At 36.1% G+C, this 22,706-nt stretch overlaps 1 protein-coding gene and 1 long non-coding RNA gene across 2 annotated transcripts in view; one reads left to right on the top strand and one right to left on the bottom strand.

Moving 5' to 3' along the window:
- norpA (no receptor potential A) overlaps nt 1-22,706 on the top strand; it is an 84,623-nt gene that overhangs the window by 46,344 nt on the left and 15,573 nt on the right. The window contains exons 3-9 of the mRNA XM_073092657.1: nt 282-395; nt 12,134-12,193; nt 15,175-15,312; nt 16,051-16,130; nt 19,985-20,221; nt 20,775-20,941; nt 21,513-21,723. Coding sequence (XP_072948758.1) covers nt 282-395; nt 12,134-12,193; nt 15,175-15,312; nt 16,051-16,130; nt 19,985-20,221; nt 20,775-20,941; nt 21,513-21,723 — 1,007 coding nt within the window. The remainder of the gene's footprint in view (nt 1-281; nt 396-12,133; nt 12,194-15,174; nt 15,313-16,050; nt 16,131-19,984; nt 20,222-20,774; nt 20,942-21,512; nt 21,724-22,706) is intronic.
- Nucleotides 1,454-2,610, bottom strand: LOC140756568 (uncharacterized). Its single transcript, XR_012103902.1, has 2 exons — nt 2,443-2,610; nt 1,454-2,351 (listed from the first exon to the last, which is right to left on the bottom strand). It is a non-coding gene; the product is annotated as an uncharacterized LOC140756568 (long non-coding RNA).

The following is a 22,706-nucleotide window of genomic DNA, read 5'->3' as shown; positions in this document are numbered from 1 at the left end:
TATCATTGCATTACTTTCCTTTAATGCGTCCAAAACTATTTTTTTTTAATACCGCCCAAATATCACATTTCTGCTAAAGGGCTGCTTCTTTCTCCTTTTTTTTTAAATATACGAGTACATACATAGAAGTAGTTAATGAGCTTGTAGCTCACCTGATGGTTAGTTGTCACTGATATGACGCTATATGGCGCCTAAAGTCAATGACATACTTAGATAGTCATAAGCTCTAGGTCTAATATTTACTTACAGGTTTAGATTTAAACAAATATTTCTGTCTCCAGGGCGCAACCTTCGACAGATGGACGGAAGAGAAGGACAACACGGAGCTCGAGCTGAACTGCCTGTTCAAGGTTGATGAGTACGGTTTCTTCATCTACTGGAAAAGCGAAGGAAAAGTGAGTATATTTTCTACTAAGAACGTTAACGATCATATTTGTGAAATTGAAGTAGCAAAATACCATGTTCTGTATTCGCTGCCATACCAAATTCTGCCTTTGAATGGAACACTAACTTGGGTTGGCCAGATGCCTTGCTACTGAACATAAAGTGAAGATACTGAAGCTCCCTTCAGCCAGTTGCTGTATTATAGGCTGAACCCAAAGCTTAGTAACGTTCAGAAAATCCTAGAAATTAAATAAATAACAGCTTTCATCTTATATTAAACAGTCTCTACGGCATATGAATTTACAACTAAGTATTTTTAATTAAGAAAGTACTTAAAATGATCCAGTACCCTGATTGCCTACTATAATTAAAAATTTTATCTGATCTCTCAAACTGACCTCCATAATAAATCCTAAATCAAAGCTCGAAGCATCATAAAGGTGGTTTATGCGAATGGAATTGCTAAAACATACGAAAGTCCGTTAACTGGGTATTTCCCGGGGGCAACAAAGTTATGCATGGACTATGAATCTGGGATGGAAATAAGATAATTTGTCCGTGAATGTGAAGAGGTTTTAATGGTCGTGGGTTATATTGCGCTGGTTTATGTTCTTCATTTTTATAGTATAGAAGTAGTATAGTATAGGAGACGAGCATACAGTTCACCTGGCTACTGCCGCTATTTTACTTTTTGGATGTGAAGTGTGTGTGAAGTTAAGTCTAAGTTTGAGGGATCGTAACTTGTCCCTCGACCACCATATTTAGAAAGGGTTAGAAATTGTTATTGCACGAAAAAATGGATAGGAGAAGGCTGAATGACTGAACTGAACAGCGCAACTGTCTCTGTTGTATAGCTATGTAGTTTCGTGTTCCGCTTTTCAAGGGCGAAAATGGCTTAAATGACGTATTACAACTTAGTTCTTAACCTTTAACTAGTGACGTGACAAATTTATAACACTATAAGGGACATGACGTCTCACAGGCAAAGTTTAATTACAAATAACAATGCATTTGGATGATTTAAAATTGGGTTGTTATTTAATAATTGGATTATAATAAAACAAATGTAAACGAATTCAATCAGTTTTTGTTATCATTAATAAAAATAAACTACAAATCACAATTACTGGTATCTTTCAGCCTTAACTGACATGAGATCCATTTGTTGGCATTTTAATACACCTTCCATAAATAATATGAAAAATTTAACACTTTTTACTTAAAATCTAATCAATAAAAAAACAATAAAACATAAAAGCTACATCTGAAAACCAAAAATATAAATTCTGACATCTACTCAATTTGGCATAAATCATTGACAATTTTTGCACAAGGGGCGAGAACATTGCAAACATACGGGATTATAACATCCGACACACGTGTACGCTGTCATTCTGGGTAGTTTAGCTGGACAAATACTGCATGCCCTTCGCTTGCCTTGGCCAGGTTCAGGAGTTTGGACATCTTCTTCAACCATATCCTCACCCAGAATTCGCTCTATCACTAGTCATAACTCCCTTGGTAATTGATTGCACACAACACGTCTTTGCATATGGGGTAAGACTAGTGACCGGGCTAATAACTTTATGAAATCTCCTCTGTCGCTAATCTTGGACTGATGCATATCATAAAGTATATAAGCATTCATGCCGCTCAAGTCAACAACACGGTAGAATACTACCATTGGCCATCTTCTCGATCTGGATCACCACACTGTGTCTATCCTCTTCTAAAATATTCACCTCTAGATGTTTATCTTGATCACTTTCACGAAGCAGTAAAAGTTCACGATCGGAAACCAAGAACTCGTCAATATCACCTTCATTGTCAGATTGGTCGGAAGCCAGCATAAGGGTATTGAATTCCTCCTCAAAAGATGGACTGTCTACTCGTAATATTTTTCTTTTTAACGAACTCGGGGGTTGGAGTTGACATTTCCTCGCGTTTTCTACCATTTTCCACTAAAACTGAAAAAGTAGTTCGAAAAAAATAGTGTATGACAACTAGGGACATGTAGCCTCACAGGCTACACCCAATTTTCAAATTAATATTACTTACGTGTTAAACAACCGATGACACAACTACATTCTTCCGCGGTGGTTTTAGCACTAAAACAAAAGCTACTGAGACGCAGAGATGCGTTGAGCGGGGGGAAGTAGTCAATTCCAGGAATTTGCAAAACGCGCGACGCCTGGGAGACTACACGTCACTAGTTAAAGGTTAAGAATACCAGATAGTTTACGTGTTCATATCACTAAGTAGTAGTTATTTTATTTGTGACGAGTTTTTGTCCGCGGCTTCGCTCGCGTTACGAAATAATATTTTCATCCCCTATTTTATCCCCTTGGGGGTAGAATTGATCAAAATCTTTTCTTAGCGGATGCCTACGTCATAACATCTACCTGCATGCCAAATTTCAGCCCTATCCGTCTGGACGGATAGGGCTGAAATTTAACATGCAGCTGAAACCACTGGTGGTTTGGCCTGTGCATTGATAGATCACTACGTCAGTCAGTCACTTTTGAGTTATATATATTTAGATTAGTAGTATTTTAATTGTGATAAAAATCAAGAAGTCCTATGTCAAAAAAGAAGATAAACAAATCTCATTTCATTAGAAAATGTTAACAAAATACTAAGGAGCATACAAGTCTTTCACACCTCTATGGCGCGTCTGTGCTGATACGAATGTTATACAAATTGTTAACAAAGGGTCAGCCCTGAATAGGGCCCTGATAACGAGGGTCCTTTTGTTGTTATTGACGTTGAGTTGTGCAAAGTAACTTGAGTACCTATTTTAGTCGAATAAATAGTCTTTCTTTCAAATCTTTGCAGTATTTTCATTTATTTTAAACTAGCATTACCCACGACTTCGTTTGCGAATTTTTTAAAGACTGGATTTTTTTCTATTTGTCTGAAAAGAGAAGCATCTCTCTCTTCCTGTGGGTGTTGTAGAATATATTGGTGAAGCTATCACTGTAGAGACAGTAGAGACTCTTATCAGGCACAGCCAATTGCGGATTGGTTAACTTCACAAACTCATGAGAACTTTTTTAAAGAACTCACAGGGGTACAAACCTCATGTACTTTCCTTTATCATTTTAACAAGTGATAATTATTTTATATACGTTTTATATAACTTCGAAGAATCTGAATTGCGTTCCTGGAATTCCAACCTGAATCATTTGTGGGACTTTACGTCAAACTTAGATCACAGGTGGAGTAACCTATAAATTATATTAATAGAACTCCAATTCAAGATTCAACAATAGATTTTCATAGACGTCTTTGTTACTTTACGTTTATGAAAAGGTGGGCTATATATGGTCGTAAGATTCGACTAAACGTACACCTCAATAACGATATTACAGATACAAAAAGGGTTTGGCGATCTGAGAACAATTAATCGAAGAATCGATCTTTTGGGCCAAAAAATCGATTATTTTAATCGATCTTTCATCATAGAAAATCGAAAGTCGATGTTTTCGAAGTTGGTTGAATGAGTTATAGACATTTTTTGCTGACGGATACGTATTTCAGTTCCTTTTTGGTCCTGATGACCATTTTTTCATTACCTTCGCCCTTTTTAGCTGAAAAGATCGAAGATCGATTATTAGATTAGAATTTTTTGTGAATCGATTTATTACACTTTGATTCGAATCGATTCAAGAATCGATCTTTATCGGAAAAATCGCCATCCCTCATACAAAATACACACTAACAAAGGACCCGCTGTATGGAGCTATGGAGCCATAACGAAGGCTTTGTTGCGTTAGGTGCCGTTCACTTGGATGTGAATAGTATCTTAAGTACCTACTTACTGACTATTTTGTTCTGCGCTACTAGGCTACTACTAACAATAGTAAATAGTATTTGAAGCACCAATGTCAGTTTATTTACAATGTTACGGTCAATTAATGTGTTGAGGGAGGTTTAGGGATCTCCCCTTAGCAAAGGCCTTCTATCCGCCGACCGATTTAATCTAAAGGCAGACAGAGTCCTTTATGTTTGCGATGCCAAAATTCAAATAATCTTAATAAAGCTCAGAGGGAGAGCTTAAGCTGTCTTGGGTCTGAGAATTCTAGGAACATTCTTGCAACAGCGGCTGGTAACCTTTTCAGCAACATGAGCCATATAGGTAAAAGAAGTAACACGCAGAATACTGCGTGTTACGTCTTTTACCGACTTTTTTTGTTAAATTAATTAAATTGTTTTGTTAAATTAAATTAATTTAATTAAATGTGGCAATAGCCACATATGGCAAGGATAAACAAAAAGGTCGTCCAAATACAATTAATTGCGATCCATTTGTAATTTTAATTTTCATATTTGAAGAAGACGTAGGCGAGAAGTTAAATATTATTTTAAGTAGATACATAAGTGTATATCTTAAGGGTACCTACCCTGAGCCGCTTGGAGATAGTCAGGATGCCGGTTTCTGACCTCTGAATTAAAACATAGGTACACCCACGGAAAACGAAACGTTTTTCATGTTACGTGGATACCTACACCAACTTGCAATGTATTAATCTAAGAGTGAAGAAGACATTTTCCTGAATCTTACTGTAAATCGTTTACCAGATTACAGGTGCAACATAAATAACGTGTATATCTCAATCAGGGAACATTACACTCGCAATAATACGGAATACGTCTCAGATCTCCAACATAAAGCGGTAATGGACCGTTAAAGCTAAATTTATGCACCCGTAGAGACTATAGGTAAACTGTTACATGGCATTGTGGAGTGAATGAACTGACAAACAGAAACAAAAAAATCAGTTTTATAATATAGGAGTAGTAGACGAGCATACAGTCCATCTGATGGTAAGTGGCTACTGCCGCCCATGGACATCTGTAATCGACCCCAGATAGGATTAGATATTCCTACCTGAGGTCGGCTACAGATGCGCCGCTACCCCTGAGGACTACGCTGGAATGCCTCGGAAAAGTATGTCTCCCTTACCACGCCCTTCAAACAAGAACACATCAACGTTTAACACTACTGTTATGAGCCAGAAATAGGCATGGCGGTGGTGGAGCTGAACTCCAACCACAGGGGGTTCTACTACTTTGCTTTGATTGAACTATACTATTTCTCCTACTTTTCAGACCTTATTATACTTTGAAAATAGGTACAGTAAAATGTACAGTAAACTTATCCAACAACACTTATGTTTCCTATACTCTTATCATCAAACCTATTCACCATTGGACTCTACGTAGAGCTATTGTAATACAAGTGTATCAATACGGCGGGAAACGTAACCTAGATATGTCTGAATCATCTAGATCTATTGTGTGTCCCTGACAGATGCATTGTTAACGATACACTTGTGTCGCCGGTCGACGAGAAATTCACGTCGCTCTACCGTAGAGCGTTATTGTAGCGCTTTGCTGAGATGTTAGTATTGTAGGTATATTATATGGATATAAAGGCAGATCTAAGTAAACTAAGAGATAGAAATGGATAAAATTGAGTCGAATCCCAGGCACGGACCTCTGATTTTTACAAAGACACTCGTATTAGTGTATTAATAATTAATTCCCTTCATTAGTAAATTGTGCTATTAAATTAGGATTAAAACTACTTCACAACAATCCGCTATCAATATGTATGATGGTATATATTTTAAACAATGCAGTATACACTACCCCCCTCCAGGGAAGGTTGGACCGTGCCCAGCAGTGGGACAGTAATATATTGATGACGACAAACTCATAAGCAAATTCCTTAGTAATATTGGATTGTAACCAGCTTGGAAACAAGGATGCCTGCAACTGCGGAACGCAATATCCGGCGCTGATGCGAGCCCCGGAAGTGAACAGCGGAGCTTTCAGCTGAAACGGAAGCTGCTTTGTTACGTATATTATACACTGGACTTTGGTTTTTAAGGTGTGTCATGGAAACGGCTTATTTATAAAATAAATAAATAAATCAATTTATAATAAACTCGCTGACCCGGCAAACTTTGTACCGCCTCAAAATCTATTTATCAAAGATATTTCATATACAATATAGCCTATGTTACTCGTAGATTATATAGCTTTAAATGGTGAAAGAATTTTTAAAATCGGTCCAGTAGTTTTTGAACCTATTCGTTACAACCAAATAAACAAACAAAGTTTTCCTCTTTATAATATTAGTGTAGATTGGTAATTTATTTATTTTTATTAGAAACAATTTGTGCGTTACGTTGAAACGGTGTGGATGCCGGTTAAATTATGTACATATGAGGTAGCCATGTTATTCTTTAAAAAACTTGAATTTAATTTAAGAATACAGAGCATCTCTATAAACTTCTCTTCTTATGACCTCCGTTAAAAAGTAGTGGTATTTTGAATGGAGCCCAATCTACAAACTTAAGACAGAAATCAGTTGAATTTGATGAAAAAGGAATTAATTGAGGACTAGTCAGGTAAAATCAAGAAAGAAACTGGCAATATTTCAAAAGACTTGAGCGTGTGGGAAACATAAATCTATACTAATAATATAAAGAGGAAAACTTTGTTTGTTTGTTTCATTTGTAATGAAAAATTCTTTCACCATTCGAAAGCTATATTATCCACGACCATAGGCTATATTTTATATGAAATATATTTAATAAATAGATTTTGAGGCGGTACAAAGTTTGCCGGATCAGCTAGTACATAATAAAAACGCCCTTTAATACATTATTTGACGCGTAATTTTGAAAAGAAACAGCACGAAAAGGACATAATGTGAAGACGAGTACCAGAGTATTCTGTAGTATCCTCACATTCCTCATTAAGTCTAAACTAAAGTGGCCATACGTCCCAACTTAAACTGGACTGTCTTATATAACGGCTCTCGCACCGGTGTCCCAAAAGTCACCGGTGGGACCGAAAATAAATAGTTTCAACTAAAATTCACTTGCGTAGGCGAGCGGTGAGACTGACATTTAAAAACAGAATAATTAAAATCATAGACATGAGAGTAATTAAGAATACTAAAAAAGTCTTTAGATTTACAGGGCAAATAAGGTTACTGGATTCTAGATCCATAATAAAAAATCATCTTTTTAATTACGAGTATAACATATGCAGTTTCTTTTAACTATTTGCATTTTTATTTTGCTTTTAAAGCAGGGATTCCTAGTCGACGTTCTAAATATATTTACATATACTTTATTTTTGTAAAACCAATTTCCCTTGAAGTCAAAGGTGAAATTTTTATATCATAGGAAAATATCTTTTTCCCGTTTCGACTTCAAAATGAATGGTCCCATTAGTTTAAAAGTGCTACATCCGCATCGGTAGCGACGGTCCGGAAACGTAATATCCGTAGTGTTGCCAACTTTACCGGTAGCTGACATTTCCACTAGCAATTCTCTTTGAAGGTGAGAACATTCGGAGTAAATAAACGTTCCTCCACACAAAGTAAACGAGAATCCGTGTAAAAGAGAGACATTTTCGACGCGTTCTAACATAGTCCTCAGGGGTAGCAATGTATCTGTAACCGAACTCTAGTTAGACTCTAACCTTATCTTGTGTACTGCATGTTCGTTTGCATTCACAAAAATATTGGTAAATTTTTAAGCATGTAGATTTCCTCATGATTATCCTTCGTGGTTAAAGCAAGTAGTCATTTATTTTGAATGCGCACATAACTTTGAAAAATCCGAGTCGCGTGTCTGGTATTCAAACCTCGGACACCTCATTGAATATTTAATATATAATATTGGAGTAAAGCAGTGGTTTGAAGTACGTTTCGTTTTTTTACTACTGAAAAAAAGACTTTTTATTAAATTCCAATATTCATTAACTTCAATGATATCAGTTTTCGTATATGGTTACAATAGACGTTAAAATAAGGCTTAACATTTAAAATTGTAAATATAGCATTCTACCCTTCTAGTTTTACCCTTCAACCCTTGTTCAATCAAGCAACCTAGGGTCGCAAGTGGGTCGAATATGAGTGGTAGTATCTCTCAGGTGCTCTATACTAATTTAGTCAGTGATATTATGAACAACCCACGCAGGTTTTACAACCAAGTACCATAATTATGTTCTTGTGAGGTCCTTGTAACTACATAACGAATAATTAAGATTTATTTTATAAGCGAAATATTCTTAGAATAATGTAGAACGAAGTAATTATGTAATAATGTTAATGTACCTAATGTACGATACGTAGGATCAATTAGGGGGACCTTTAATATTTAATAGAATATTTCTTATATTATTATATGGTTTTGCGCTATGTATAAACATTGTTTTCATGACATTTCACTTGGTTTTTGGGTATAATTTTCAATATTGTGATTTTAACAACATAATGTGAAGAGATTTTAAGAACCAATCATTTATTGATCGTACGGCCCAGTCCCATACTGGCCAATCAGGACATTCGCACTTGTGTTAAACAAACATCAATAAGATGATTTGTTTTTTTCTGGGTCCGGCTGTTGTATAGGTATGTACGTGGAATCTATTTCTTTTTAAGTCCGTGGCACCCAGGGATGTCAGTAAGTGGCATACGTTCTTGTAGACACGTAATGTGACGCAACACTTACTTAAGTATATACCTACTTGGGGTCAAACCCCACCCTAGACGTGGCATGTAGACATCAAATAAGTTAGTATTAACTTCAGCTGTGACATAATCACAAATGGGCGGAGTCGTGGGTGAATGTTAGTATCAAATATAGACCCTTACTGAATTCTAAGCCCATTCACACGTACCACAACTACACCACACGACAGCGACAAATGTCGGAAAAAGTAGTTATTTCTTGTAGCTACGTTGTGGTGACAACAACAAAATGTCTACGATAGCGAAATCGGCTTCTCATACCCGGTCATAGATTAGTAAAGATTAATCACTCCTAACAAGAAAATGTACCCAGTTTTGAGAATTGAAATAGTTGCGTAAAAAAGTTTTGCCACGTCTCCGTGCTAAAATGTCCCTAAAATATTTGAAATAATTATTTATTTATTATGTAAACTACGCAGTATTAGTTATTTATTAGTAAATTTTCTCTAAAAATATTTTTATTTGTCAAGAATTAAAAAAATAACTATTAATAAGCCGTTTGTGGCTTCATTCAATTTCAAGGCGGCGAAGTATCTTTACTAATCTATGTACCCAGTTTAGCTTGTACATTTTTGCATCGTTGCGTAGTGGCCACTATCGCCCATCGCCAAAATGTAGTCCGCGTGAATAAAACTATGCGTTTTCATGCCTTATTCCATACCTTGTTGCTTTTTTATAACATAGAAGTAGTAAACGGTTATGCTGTCAGAAGTTGCTACCGCCCGTGGATATCTGTAATCAACCCCAGATTAGATTAGATTCCTACCTAAGGTCGACTACAGAGTGCTTTGTTTCCCTAAAAACTAAATTGTAACGTCTGTATATCCTTAGCACGCATGATATAGTGTGATACGTGTGAATAGACACACAGAGAGCAGATCTCGTGGGCGGGTTGACTGGCAATGATTTATCGTTGTTACGTAGGCCTGCCCTACAGTACACTGCAGCAAATTAGCTAATATTTTTATTATTTGCTACGAGTTCCAACCCACGTCTACCCACATTCAAAGTTAGGCATTTTTTACGTCAAAGCCCTAAAAATTCTACGCTTTTAATAAGCTCTGTGACTTTTGTCGAATCTCAGTTTAAAAGTGTCTTCAAAATGTTTTGAAATATTTAACGCGGGTTCTAAAATCTTTCATTTTACAGAAAAAATCAGCTAATTAAGCGATTACCTACACTAGGTACATAAATTCTGTTCTGTTATCTGTTGGCACTTTTATACGGATGCAGATTTATCGGGGAAATGCATACGTTAATATTAATTTTGATGTTAATTAAAAATTGGCTTAAAATTTCCTGAAAAAATCCCCACCCTTTTCTAAAGAGGGGTCTTTGAAATTTGTTAAAAATTATAAAAAACTCCTATTTGATACAATATTTCCTTTACCACCCTACAAAACAGCACAACTCTATGTTACAAGTGTAAAGAAATTCACGTTTAATATTTCAATAAAGTTGTACACACTAGACACAATAGGTACAAATACGAACATCTGAAAATATCTTCCATTACTCCTCACATACTATATTCCACGTGAGAACATGGAAATAACTGACAAATCCGATATTAAATATAGATACCGTTTGCCAATAAAACGCAAATATCTTATTGGTAAGGGTATTCGATGCACATAACGTAGGGTTGCCAGTCGTAACATTTATTTAAAATTAAACCTAGCGATAACGCAGACTGGCTACCTGATGGTAAGCAGATACCTTCGCGATCGCCAAAGAAATCACCAATGCATTACCGGCTTTGAAGAAGAGTTCTTTTTGTACCTTCTGGAATCGCCCCTTGTCATGTTACAACTTAAATTCGCCATGGTGTTTGGGCTAAGCGGCTCAGCCTAAACGCTTGGCAGATTTTACCATATGACTGAGGTTTCATTGGGTTCGTTTCAATGATGGAGTAAGTGGTAACCATAGGCTACATTATAAGCTGTCATGTTTTTGTTTTCAAGGTTCCGTACCCAAAGGGTAAAAACGGCCCCTATTACTAAGACTTCGCTGCTTGTCCGTCTGTCCGTCTTTCCGTCTGGCACAGGGCTGGAACTGTAATAGATAGACACTTAAAATGTTTATAGAGGATGCGTAACGGTGGCCGGTGTTATAATAATTGTTAATTTGTAATGTTTCTCAAGAAATACGTACTATTTTTCTTCAAATAAAGACGGCAACCCTATATGTACGCGTGTTCCGTACAACTTTAGAAATAGATCTTAAAACTTATTTTAGTTCGCGGAATGTCGATAAACCAAATTTACTATTCGGATACTTTGCTTTGCTTACTACTAAGCAGGTTAGCGATATACGTAGGCCATAAAAGATATACCCCTGAGTAGCACCCCATTTTACCCTTGAATATAAATATAAAAAGAAGTCTACTAAGGGATTGGGAAGGCTAATCAGTGATAGCCTACTGGTGTTCGAGGTTCAAATACCACACTGATTTTTCAAAAGTATGCACGTACAACAAATATTTTTTTATCACTAATTAAATTAATAAAATGTTCACGATAAGGAAATAAATGCTTTTTGTACAAAAAGGTCACCCAGCCCTGTGAATGACATTGATATGGATAACGTTTACGTTCAGCGCCTTTTCAGAGTACGTTGGATTATTCATACGCGAAGGAATTTCAGAATGCCACAACATTGTACAATAGTTTGACAGTTTTCAGCGTTTTGGCACTATTTCGCCGACAAACTATACTTTTTGATCTATATGTGTAATACGTAAATTGTTTGGTGTTACTTTCGGAATCTGAATCGGAAAAACCAACAACGAACTGTTTAAAAAAAATCTTGCCTATGCCCATGCTTGCCATCTATTATTGAGAAGACAAGTACCTGCTCATGAAGTTTATTATCTCAGTTAATTACAAATAAAACTAATTCAAGGAGATATAATTACTTTTTTTTTGGCAGGATATAACAACTACTCACATATGAATAAATATGACATAGGATAAAACAGTTTTACTAATAAGTATTATGAGTAGGGTTAACACAAAACTTACCAAATTGGTTGCAAGTATCATGAATTTATCCGAGAAATTTTGTCAAAACCTATATTAAGAATTATCTTTGAATAAGACGTTAGACAGTTGACATGGCTGCAACCGCTCATGTGTACCATATGTTTATGTACCATAGGTGTATTTGTATTGACAGTAACATTTGTTTCAGGATGGCGACGTGATCGAGCTGTGCCAGGTCAGCGATGTGCGCTCTGGAGGCGTGCCAAAGGTATAAACGTGTATTCACACTGGTAATAAACCTTTAGTTAACATTATCAAACCTCTTTAACCGTTCCAAGCTCTCTGCTGGTTCGCGGTCTCGAGATTTAGGACATAGTTCATTAAGTTGGCTGGATGCAGATTGGTAAACTTCATAGGACCTTCAAAACTTTTTTAAAACTCAGTTGTATAGTTTTCCTTACGATAATTTAATTTGCTGTTAAAGGAAGTTTAATTACTAATAATTTCTAAAACACACATAATATCGAAAAATCAGAAGTGCGTGACTGGGATTTTAACCTAAGGCCGGATTTTTTGTATCGGGTGGGAAATCTTCTAAATATCTGACCTTCGGGGGATAAAGATCTAGTTTAATATTAATTTCTACTAAAAGAAAAATGTAAGTACATAGAGTACCTTATTCTCTTTCGAATTCGTTAATTCGTTAATCCTACCTAGGATCATTGCGTGAAACAAATCTGGGATATCTATAGTGAGATGCCCAATTTCAATCCATTAGGTTGTTAGTACGGATTACTCCAATTACACTAATGAATAATGATAGATAAAAATTATAATTTGAATAACTAACATAAATATAACTAACTCTGAACTATGAATAATCAATACATTTTAAAGGACTTTCTACGACTCTCTCATATTATTTTAAAACAAGAGTATTGTGTAACCACCCTTATGATTAATACAAACATGACAGTCATACAATTATGTTGTCAACCTCAGAACAGTTTCAAACTTAATGGTGCTTCCACATGTTATTTCATCTGACATTTGAACAGCATCCAAACCAGAGTTTAAATAAATTTGAACGCCTGAAAGTGATATTAAATTCACATTTGAATAAGCATTTCGTTCATCATTTTCGTTATGCTTTAGTGTAGGGAAAGATTAAAAATTTACTTCAGCAGTATCAAGTGCGTAATAGGTATATATTTCAAAATAAACTGCTGTAAGAATTGAACATCATTATAAAGCAACTGTTTTGCAAAATTGACGAGCTCCTAGCTTTCTACATTAGGTAGGTACTCATCATCTGCAGCATCCACCAGCGTCACATCATTTTTTATTACATTAAAATAACAAACGAGCACGGAGTCCATATGATCGAAAGTTGTTAACATCCCCCATGGGCATTCTGTAAGCAAGTCTATGTAGATTAGGGATTGTCGCTGTAGTCGATGCCAGATTCGCCACCACTCCTCAGGACTAAGAGTACCTCATATGTAGGTCATTCACACCCTTCCACCGCAACGCAAGACCACGCTGCTACACATTGGAAATAGGAGAATCAGAGCGAAAATTGTTAGACTTTTTACACGTTAAAGAACTTTTTAAAGATATTTTTGACTTGTATTTATTAATTTATTAAACCCCACAGCGTATTTGTCCAAGACACTCAATAGCATTGAAAATGTCCACATAACAGTGGTAAAATCAGAGGCGCGTGCCGGGAATTTGGCACCTAGACCGCCAAACTGTAGCAAACATTCATACAATTAGACTATCACTGGCTCGTTTGCTATTTGTAAAATCATTCTATCTATTATTTTCATAGTGAGAGCGCAACATGAATATCGATTACGGCGCGCAAACACCGTTTGATCACTCCACAAACATGTCCGCATATGAAATGTTTGCCTCGGTAATGCTCGAACATGCTCTCTGTCCAGATAAAGTTTCAGCTCTGTTATACTACAGCCACACACTCGACGAGTGCCGAGGGATATAGCAAAGAAAGTGGGCTGAGACAGTGTAGTGTGGCTGCGTTACTCTTTATGTCCGACGATCTATATTTTGTCGTTTATGAAGCGCAAGTCAAAGGAATAAATTATGAATGTCATGTCATGACCAGGGGTGTGTGTGGCTGCTAGAGCAATATTTATGGCAAGCGCAAAGTAAAGCGTTGTCTAATTTAACTCCTAATGATACTCAATCGAATACTAGGTGAAAAGTTCTGGTTCAATGGAATAAAGCATTCATTGTCATTTACAAAGTACTTTATTTCCACGTTAAATTTAGGCATTCGTATTTTCGCCATTTTTATATGGGTTTACCAACTGACCCGGCAGACGTAGTGTTGCCATATAAATAAAAAAAATGTTAACGGTGAACAGCCCGTATCACTTAGGGGTATGAAAAAAAGATAGTAGCCGATTCTCAGACCTCAGACAAAATTTGTCTTAAATTACAAACAGACATCAGTACTTTTACTTGTATAGAATTGTGTAACGTGTTTTGATGCACGGAAGCGAAAAGATGTTATTGTTTATTCAATCTATCAGTGAAGCGCGTAATTACAGGGGAAAGCTTGTTTAAAAGCTTTTGGAAGCACAAAGCAGACAAAGCTTTGAGGTGGAAATCTTCAGCACTTTAGATATACAATTTTGACTTTGAGAAAAACAGCCTATAGATATACCATTTACAATTACACATGCACAATTATATGCAACATAATATTTTTTGTTAGATTTCGTATTCTTTTTAAGGTGAGAATGTGCAAATACAATATATTCGTCCATTAGTCTAGATCTAGAAGTTATGAGGAAAAGAAATGATGCCTATGATCTGAATTTAATTCTTTAGTTGCCTTTTATGACAGTCCTCAAAAGTTTTGCTACTCAAACCCAGAACAGAACACTAAATTCGTAATAATTGTAACCCGGCTTAGGATTAAATTCTGAACTACACCGGAACCCAAAAAATGTATTATTTAATGTTATAGATACACAAAAATTAGGACTCTAAACACTCAGATTAAAGTGTGAATACATAAATATTCTAAACGACTCGGACAGACATGGCTGATCGCTGCTTTACACGTTTTTGTTTTTTTGGCGTGATTGATTTTGATTGAAAACTTCGATAGCGTGATTCAGAATACTCGTGGCCCCATCTCTTGACGAGTAGCGGGAAGCTGCCACAGTATTTATCTGTAATCTGATATTATATAACCTGCTTCCTTACTTCCAGGATGCGAAATTAATGGACAAGCTGGTCACCAAGCATGGGGATCAACTGGAGGACAAGTCGTTGACGATATGCAGCGGCACTGACTACATCAACATCAATTACCAGCACGTCGTGTGTCCCGACGCTAACACTGCTAAGGTCAGCCTGATTCTGTTTAATTTGATATCCTGAACCATACTCATACAAGCTTCGTCATAAACCATTAATTCTCTCATTGCATAAATAAGAGATAAGGATTAAGGGTTTAGTCCAAGTACTCGCTATTTAGCAGTAGACTAACTACAGACTTCTTTGAGAATTTTATGAGAATATCTTTGTACTTACGAGTATATGCGAACACTTCGCCGTTAAAATAATTGACAATGAATTTATCGTATGCAAACTACCCTAAAAATTAGAGATAACATATCTGTTTACCAGAATAACTTCTTAAATGAATCGCTAGGACTTAGATCTCATGAGTAAAACATAATATGCAATAAAACTTCAGTAAAACCTCAGCTCTATTTAAAGTTATCCATATCCATGGAAAGTTGCTACCACATAAGGTAACTTTATGCTTAACAGCAAAAAGATTGTGTTCGTGCTATTGCATTATTTTTGGTTCGCTGCTGTTAGTATTCGTACCAAAAATTATGCAATTATAAAGCTGAAGTGTTGATGATGAATTCGTTTTTGTCACTGTAATAACGTTAGGATTCACTTTAAAGATTGCTGAACAGTTTATACAGGGTCTTACAGACATTAATTGATTGTCTAAACATTTGTCTCATCACATTTGTGAACAACCTCGTTTTCATTACTACATTTTTTTTCATGACTTTCACAATGAAACAGCAGCATTTCCCATAGTAAGCTAGTTGTTATGTTCCAAAGGTGTGGCTTGAAGGCCTCCGAAAGATCACACACAATGTGAAGGCGAACAACGTGTGCCCGATGACTTGCCTTAAGAAGCAGTAAGTTGAGGCATCCACACACAGTGCCAACACACGATCACCTGCCAACATCAGCTTGGTCGTATCCAACAGTTTTGCTATAAAAAGCAGTGTGTAAAGGTATAAATATAGGGATCTAATTTTGCATTAATTTTGTGTATATTCATTGATATTACGGAAAATATGGCCGGTGATCGTGTGTTCAGCATTTGTGTACGGAATACTCGTTTTATCAACTGCCTGCATGTTAAATGCTTCTATAAAACTGCTTTTTAGAGGTGGTAACGTGGTACTTAACAATTTTTTTCTTTTTCTTTTTGGCCTATGTTAACTACACTACCTATGTTTAAGATTATTGATATCGGTTTTGGCAAAGACTTCTAAACCACGTACCTACACCTGTTTTAAATAATACGCTTGTTAAATAATTCATTAATGAAAGAGATAACTTTTTGCTTCTCGTACACAATATTTCTGCATATTATGCATCAATAAGTGTTAACTCCATTAACATTAATTTGTATTTTGGTGTTAAATCCGTTTGTGTTGTAATTTTCTAACTTAACAATAACGGAAATACTTACAATAGAAAATAATAAGTTTGAATGGCGTACATAGATTAATGATGTATATAAATTAAACAACTAAAAAATTGGAATCGTATCTATCTTCCTGTTTTAATAGGGTATATGCCTAATTAGTATTTTCGAATATTTACCTTCCAACATGTCAATTTTATGTGAGCAGTGCTGTGGTATGACTTCTCTCTATATTCTAAATTTCATTTACTTTCCTTAGAATTTTACTCTTTACTGCATGTGACTTAGCAATTTCTATGCAATTTTCATTTGCACGTCTGCATGATATTTGTTTGCTTTCACGTAGGATTGGAAGGAGGCATTGCGAGCCATCACACACAACAACAAAATCAACAATGTGTGCCCCAGGACCAGCCTGATGAAACAGTACGTAGAGTTAGATTTATTTGTGGCTAACAAACCAGCATCTCCAGGGGCCACAACCACACCGGGCGTCGTTAGATGAAGAGCGCCGAGAAAACATGGGGCCCCGAAATCTTAAGCTTGTCTGCAATATACTAAAAAAATTTTGCTAGGGCCGCCACCGGGCATAAAGGTGGGTAGAACTTTGCAGGGTGACGTTGCTGCCAAACTCCAGGATTAAAAAGGCATAGTCGCCTGCCAAATCTTCGGGAAGAGAGGGAGTAATCTGCTAGTCCGCTCTGAAGTTGTTGCAAGCAGGTTTAGTCATGCAATTGCTAATGCGACGCGATTCATTTCTATAATCAGAGCGGACTAGCAGTTTGACGCGAACTATACATACGTTTGTTTCATTAGATACGTGTGAATGGTGAATTGGCGGTGCTGAGGATCCATTCCGTTCATACGTTAGAGAACCTTCGAATTTATATGAAAGAAAATTTTATTCGACTATCCACAAAATTATATTTTTAGAGACAAATACCAATAGTGTTCCATTTTTACCCTTTGTGTATGGAACCCTAAAAATGATACAGAACCAATCAATCCAAGCTAGACATCAGATAGAAATCAAATCAAACTAAATTATAATCGTAAATATTTATTTGACTCATAAAAATTTTAGTAAAAGAAAACATATTAGCTGAAATTAATTAGTACATATACAAAAGTATATATGAAACCTGTGGGGGTGTTCACCCCCAGGTTAAGCACCCAGGTCCCAGACGATGCGCGCGCAGCCTCGCCCGGCTAAAGCTCTGCCGATCAATCTCGGAGATGCCGCAGTCTACCGCTCTCCTCCGCTCAAAACGCACGTCTCTCGCGTTAACATTTCCAATTCAGCCATGATTCCTGAGCCAATGATTCTTCAGTCATCATGTCCTGCTGCCTACCTCACTGTGAAGAAATGCAGCGACGACAACTGCTTCGGGCTCCGTAGGGGCGATGCTGAGAGACACAAAGGCGATGTTGCGTCACCACCATTCTTCCAAGGTAATCGATTTTTCTTTTACCCACCTTTGAGGACAATGGCAAAACCTACTACCACAAGCTTGGCGTAGACCCCTGGGAAAAGGCGATGGCGAAAGGCGTGGTACCGCTACCAGACTGCAGGTAATCGATAAACTAACGTTTGCGCCAACATGGCAAACATTGGAAGTTGGGCATGGACCGTTTGACTTGTGAACATAATGGTTAGAAAATCTCTAACCATTCTTTCAAAACTCAATTCAGCATTCACAAATGTTTAGAATTTAGATCCAGTTTTTGCAGCACACGGTACATGACTCCGACTGGCTTGATTGATTCGTTAAAATTGGCGAAAATATGTACGTTATTGGTAGTTCGCTATGTTTATTGGATCAAACTTGATCCAAGTTTTGAGTTTAGATAGAAAAGAGTTCAGGATAAAGTTGGCCCAATGTTGGCAATATAAATCGCCATATAGACTTATATTCAAAGAATTCGAGATGAAGTTGGCCCAATGTTGGCCGCACTATTTGAAGCTGGCTGCGAATTGGCGCTTCTAGTAGGTGATGCCGCAATGCAGTTATGCGCCAATACTGCGTCACCTGAAATTCAAATATTGCTTATTATAGCAATTTTGAATTTAAATTAAAATATTGCTTATTATAAGCAATGCGGAATTTAAATAAAGAATTAAATACTAATTTTAATAAATTTAGATTTTTAAGAAGTAAAGAGCACTTCAATTTAATAAATTTATTCCAAGCTACAATTGGATTAAATTAAGAAAAGATTTTGCGTCAATTTATAATTCATATCCGATTTACAACAATTTTTTATTAAATTACTTTTTTGACGAGGACTACGGTATATTTGAACAATTAACGAACAAGTAAACGTATTTATTTATTAGTAATTACATAAGTTTTTAAAATTAATTTTGCTCACTTGTACTTAAATAGTGCGTGGCAAGTGGTAACCTTTATGCGCGTTTGAAGCAAAACTTCTTTGGCGTAACGAAATTTTTTAATTAAATAAATTTGGGTTTTAAAATTGATCATAAGTATCTTTAAATAATATACTTTTTATAAATTAAACATCAAGGTACAAAAATTATGAGAATTTAAGAAGAGATGTGACTACTTTTTTTACTCCAAAAGGTGAGAGAGCAATATGACGTAACATTCTAAAAAAGCTCTGTTCTTTGGTAAAATGGCTAAAGAAGTTTTAAAAGAAAAGGTTTAAAGGTTAAGAAAAGAAAAGGTTTAAAAGAAGTTTTAAAAGAAAAGGTTTAAAGAAGTTTTACTTCAATTACTAACACTCTTATTAGAGTTTATTCACACTAACGTGCCAATCCGCCCTCTATGCTCGAAAGATATCTCTCAAGAAGTTGAAGTTTCAACCTAAACATAGTTCCTGTTTTTTTATTTAATAAAATGTTTGATGAATATTTAAAAACATTCAAAATGGTAATGCATATTTGAAGCGACAGTATGATAGTCATATTTACAAAAAATAATCATTATTTTACATGACTGGCACTGTAGTGCGAATGAACCCCTAGCACTTTTTGTGTCTTCTTGCACTTCAAATGCTTTCTGCATAATTTTCAACACTTCCTATATCTATACCTATATCAATTTTAGGAAATTCATGGGATCTGAATTTTTTTTTTCCTATCAGACCACAGGTGGGGTTTTTGATTCTTTTTATTATTTCTTTTATCTTTTATTTTTTTCATTCGTGTAAATAAAATTATTGGAACCGTATAAAAAAATCCTTAAAAAACGTTATTGTTTTTGAAGAATTAATTCTAATTTTAATTATAACCATACATACGAGTAACGCTGGATTTTAAGCAAGTTTCTTTCTTTCAATTTTTTTAAAAACCCAACTTCACCGTCTTTCCAGTTGGATGCGCCTCAGCTTCCTCACGGATCCGAAAGGCAAGGTCCCAGTTAAGGTGGTCGCCCGTACCTTCGCTTCGGGGAAGACCGAGAAGATGGTCTACCAGTGCCTGTCGGACCTGGGTCTACCGTCGGGCAAGAACGACGGCATGGATCGCGAGGCTTTCACCTTCGACAAGTTCTACGCGCTGTACCACAAGATCTGCCCGAGGAATGATATTGAAGAACTGTTTCAGACCATGTATGTATGCAAATTCATGGTAACTTTAAGGCGTTGCCTGAGAGGGCACAACATTTACTCTTATAGCTCTTGTTCTTTGGTCTTGATTGAGTGTGATAAGGGAGAATCACTTATACTTTGCGTCTCGTGTGCAGCACCTTTTTATAATGTACAAGTAGCAAATGAGTATCGAGTCCATCTGATGGTAAGTGGTTACTGCCGTTCAAGAACATCTGTAATTAATTCCAGATAAGATTTGATTCCTAATTGAGATTGGAAACAGATGTCTTAATACCCCTGAGGACTAAGTTGAATCGCCTTGGATAAGTACATCTCCCATAAGGGTGTGGCCTTTCAAAGCGAATCACAGCAGCACATAACTCTGCTAATGTTAAGCAGAAATATGCTGGGGATATTATTGAATAAAGTTATAAAACTTTAGTTTTACACATTGGATTTCTACGGTTTGGCAAGAGAGGCACTTTTCTATAAATGGAATTCGCCTCCTCTTCACAATGGTCCCCTGACGACGCCCTCGAGTTTTATTACTCAGTATTGCGTATTCCTTTTTCAGCACCCAAGGCAAATCGGACCGCATCAACTTGGAGCAGTTTGTGAACTTCATGAACGAGAAGCAGCGGGACCCTCGCCTCAATGAGATCCTGTACCCCCTGTACGATGACAAGCGAGCCTCGGAGATCATCAGTACCTACGAGCAGAATGATGAGGCGAAGAATGCCAGTGAGTACTTTTGAAACTAGATCTAGTGTGACGTGGGCGAGTTTCCAAGATATTCTGTCATAAGATTTTTATCCGATTCTCGGCAATTTTCTCTGATATCTAAAATACCTATGGTCGCCTGCGATTTTCTCTATTCGAAAATATTATCTGACGCTTAAAGAGATCTTACGTCTCTAAACGAAATCATATAGGTACCTAATATAAATAAAAGTTCCTGTATGTTTTTTTTTAATAATATAGGAGTAGCAGACGAGGATGCAGACCACCTGATCGTAAGTGGCTACTTCGCCCATGGATATCTGTAATCAATCCCAGATAGGATTAGATTCCTACCTGAGGTAGGATCTGTGGACTTAGCTGGAACGCCTCGGAAAAGTATGGGACATACGTTACCTTTACTTTACCTTACCGGTTTGAACACTGCCCGCCGTTTGAACTGTTATTAGGTCGAAATCGGTGTGGCGGTGGTCCCACCGGAGTCGAACCACAAAAGGTTCTACCACCTTTAAAATGTTATGAACATAAACACATGAAGACATTTTTTCATATAATCCTCTCATCAATCTTCTAGGGTGTATGACAAAAGACGGTTTAATCCGCTACCTGATGTCGGACGAGAACGCACCAGTGTTCCTCGACCGTCTGGACTTCTACATGGACATGGACCAGCCGCTCTCTCACTACTACATCAACTCCTCACACAACACCTACCTCTCGGGGCGACAGTTCGGTGGGAAGAGCTCTGTCGAAATGTACCGGCAGGTGCTTTTGGCTGGATGCAGGTTTGTTATTTATGTGTCAGTAGCAATGAACAGTCTTTGATTTTACTTAAAAAACATCTTTAACTGATTTTTATGTGTCACTACTCAGTAGCAATCTTTTGATTTTACTTAAAAACATCTTCGATTGTAAGAAAGAATGTCAATGTTATGCTGTATTTAACATTTAAAAGGTATTTTGTATGTATGAAACACTTTCATATGTTTTCCGTAAACTATGTCTGTTAACTTGTGTGTGTTTCTTGTATGCTGTGATAAATAATAATGATTTTAACTTGATACAAAAAATGATAAAAAAACCACACTAACTTTATTCAGACTACAGTATCTACTCGTAACTTGAAATAAATTGATTTTCAACTGATATCCTCAAATATTGTTCATTATAGTTAATCATTGAAATTAACCATTAAATGCATATCAGTTTTTTAATTTGTACATATGAACTTAACATGGTATTTGTACATGATCTATATTTTTAATGAATTTAATTTCTATCATTATTTAAATTTCATACATTTCATATAATTATTTAAATATTGATGAAACATTATCTTTCAAAATGTTTTTTGTTAGATGACCTCATTCATTACTTAACTCATCATACAATGTCGTGAATTGGACTGAACATCATCGTAAATTGGACTCAACATAATCGTGGATTGGACTCAACATCATTGTGGATTGAACTCAACAACAAATGACAATGCGACTCGTAGAGTACACAAATGTGTATTACCACGTGTGATATACCTTTGTAGTCTTTAAGGGCCGCGTCTCGACGTGGTCATCAGCTGAAGAACTTGAAGAAGACGAAGAATGTTCTGCGAGGTTGTTTTTATTACTATGTGCTTAAATATTTTTAAGAAGAAAATTATTTTACTATGAAAATGAACGTTGATTACTATAACTCATAACAAACAATAACTTTAAAAATTGTAATATAATAAGTAAATAATTAATTTTAATTTATAAAGAATTGTAAA

The sequence above is a fragment of the Epargyreus clarus genome, unplaced genomic scaffold (assembly GCF_041222505.1).
Source record: "Epargyreus clarus isolate Ecla_fem2 unplaced genomic scaffold, WU_Ecla_fem_2.2 ptg000001l, whole genome shotgun sequence".
Classification (NCBI taxonomy): Eukaryota; Metazoa; Arthropoda; class Insecta; order Lepidoptera; family Hesperiidae; genus Epargyreus; species Epargyreus clarus.
Note: the sequence above shows the minus strand (reverse complement) of the source record. Positions and strands in the feature narration are given on the sequence as shown.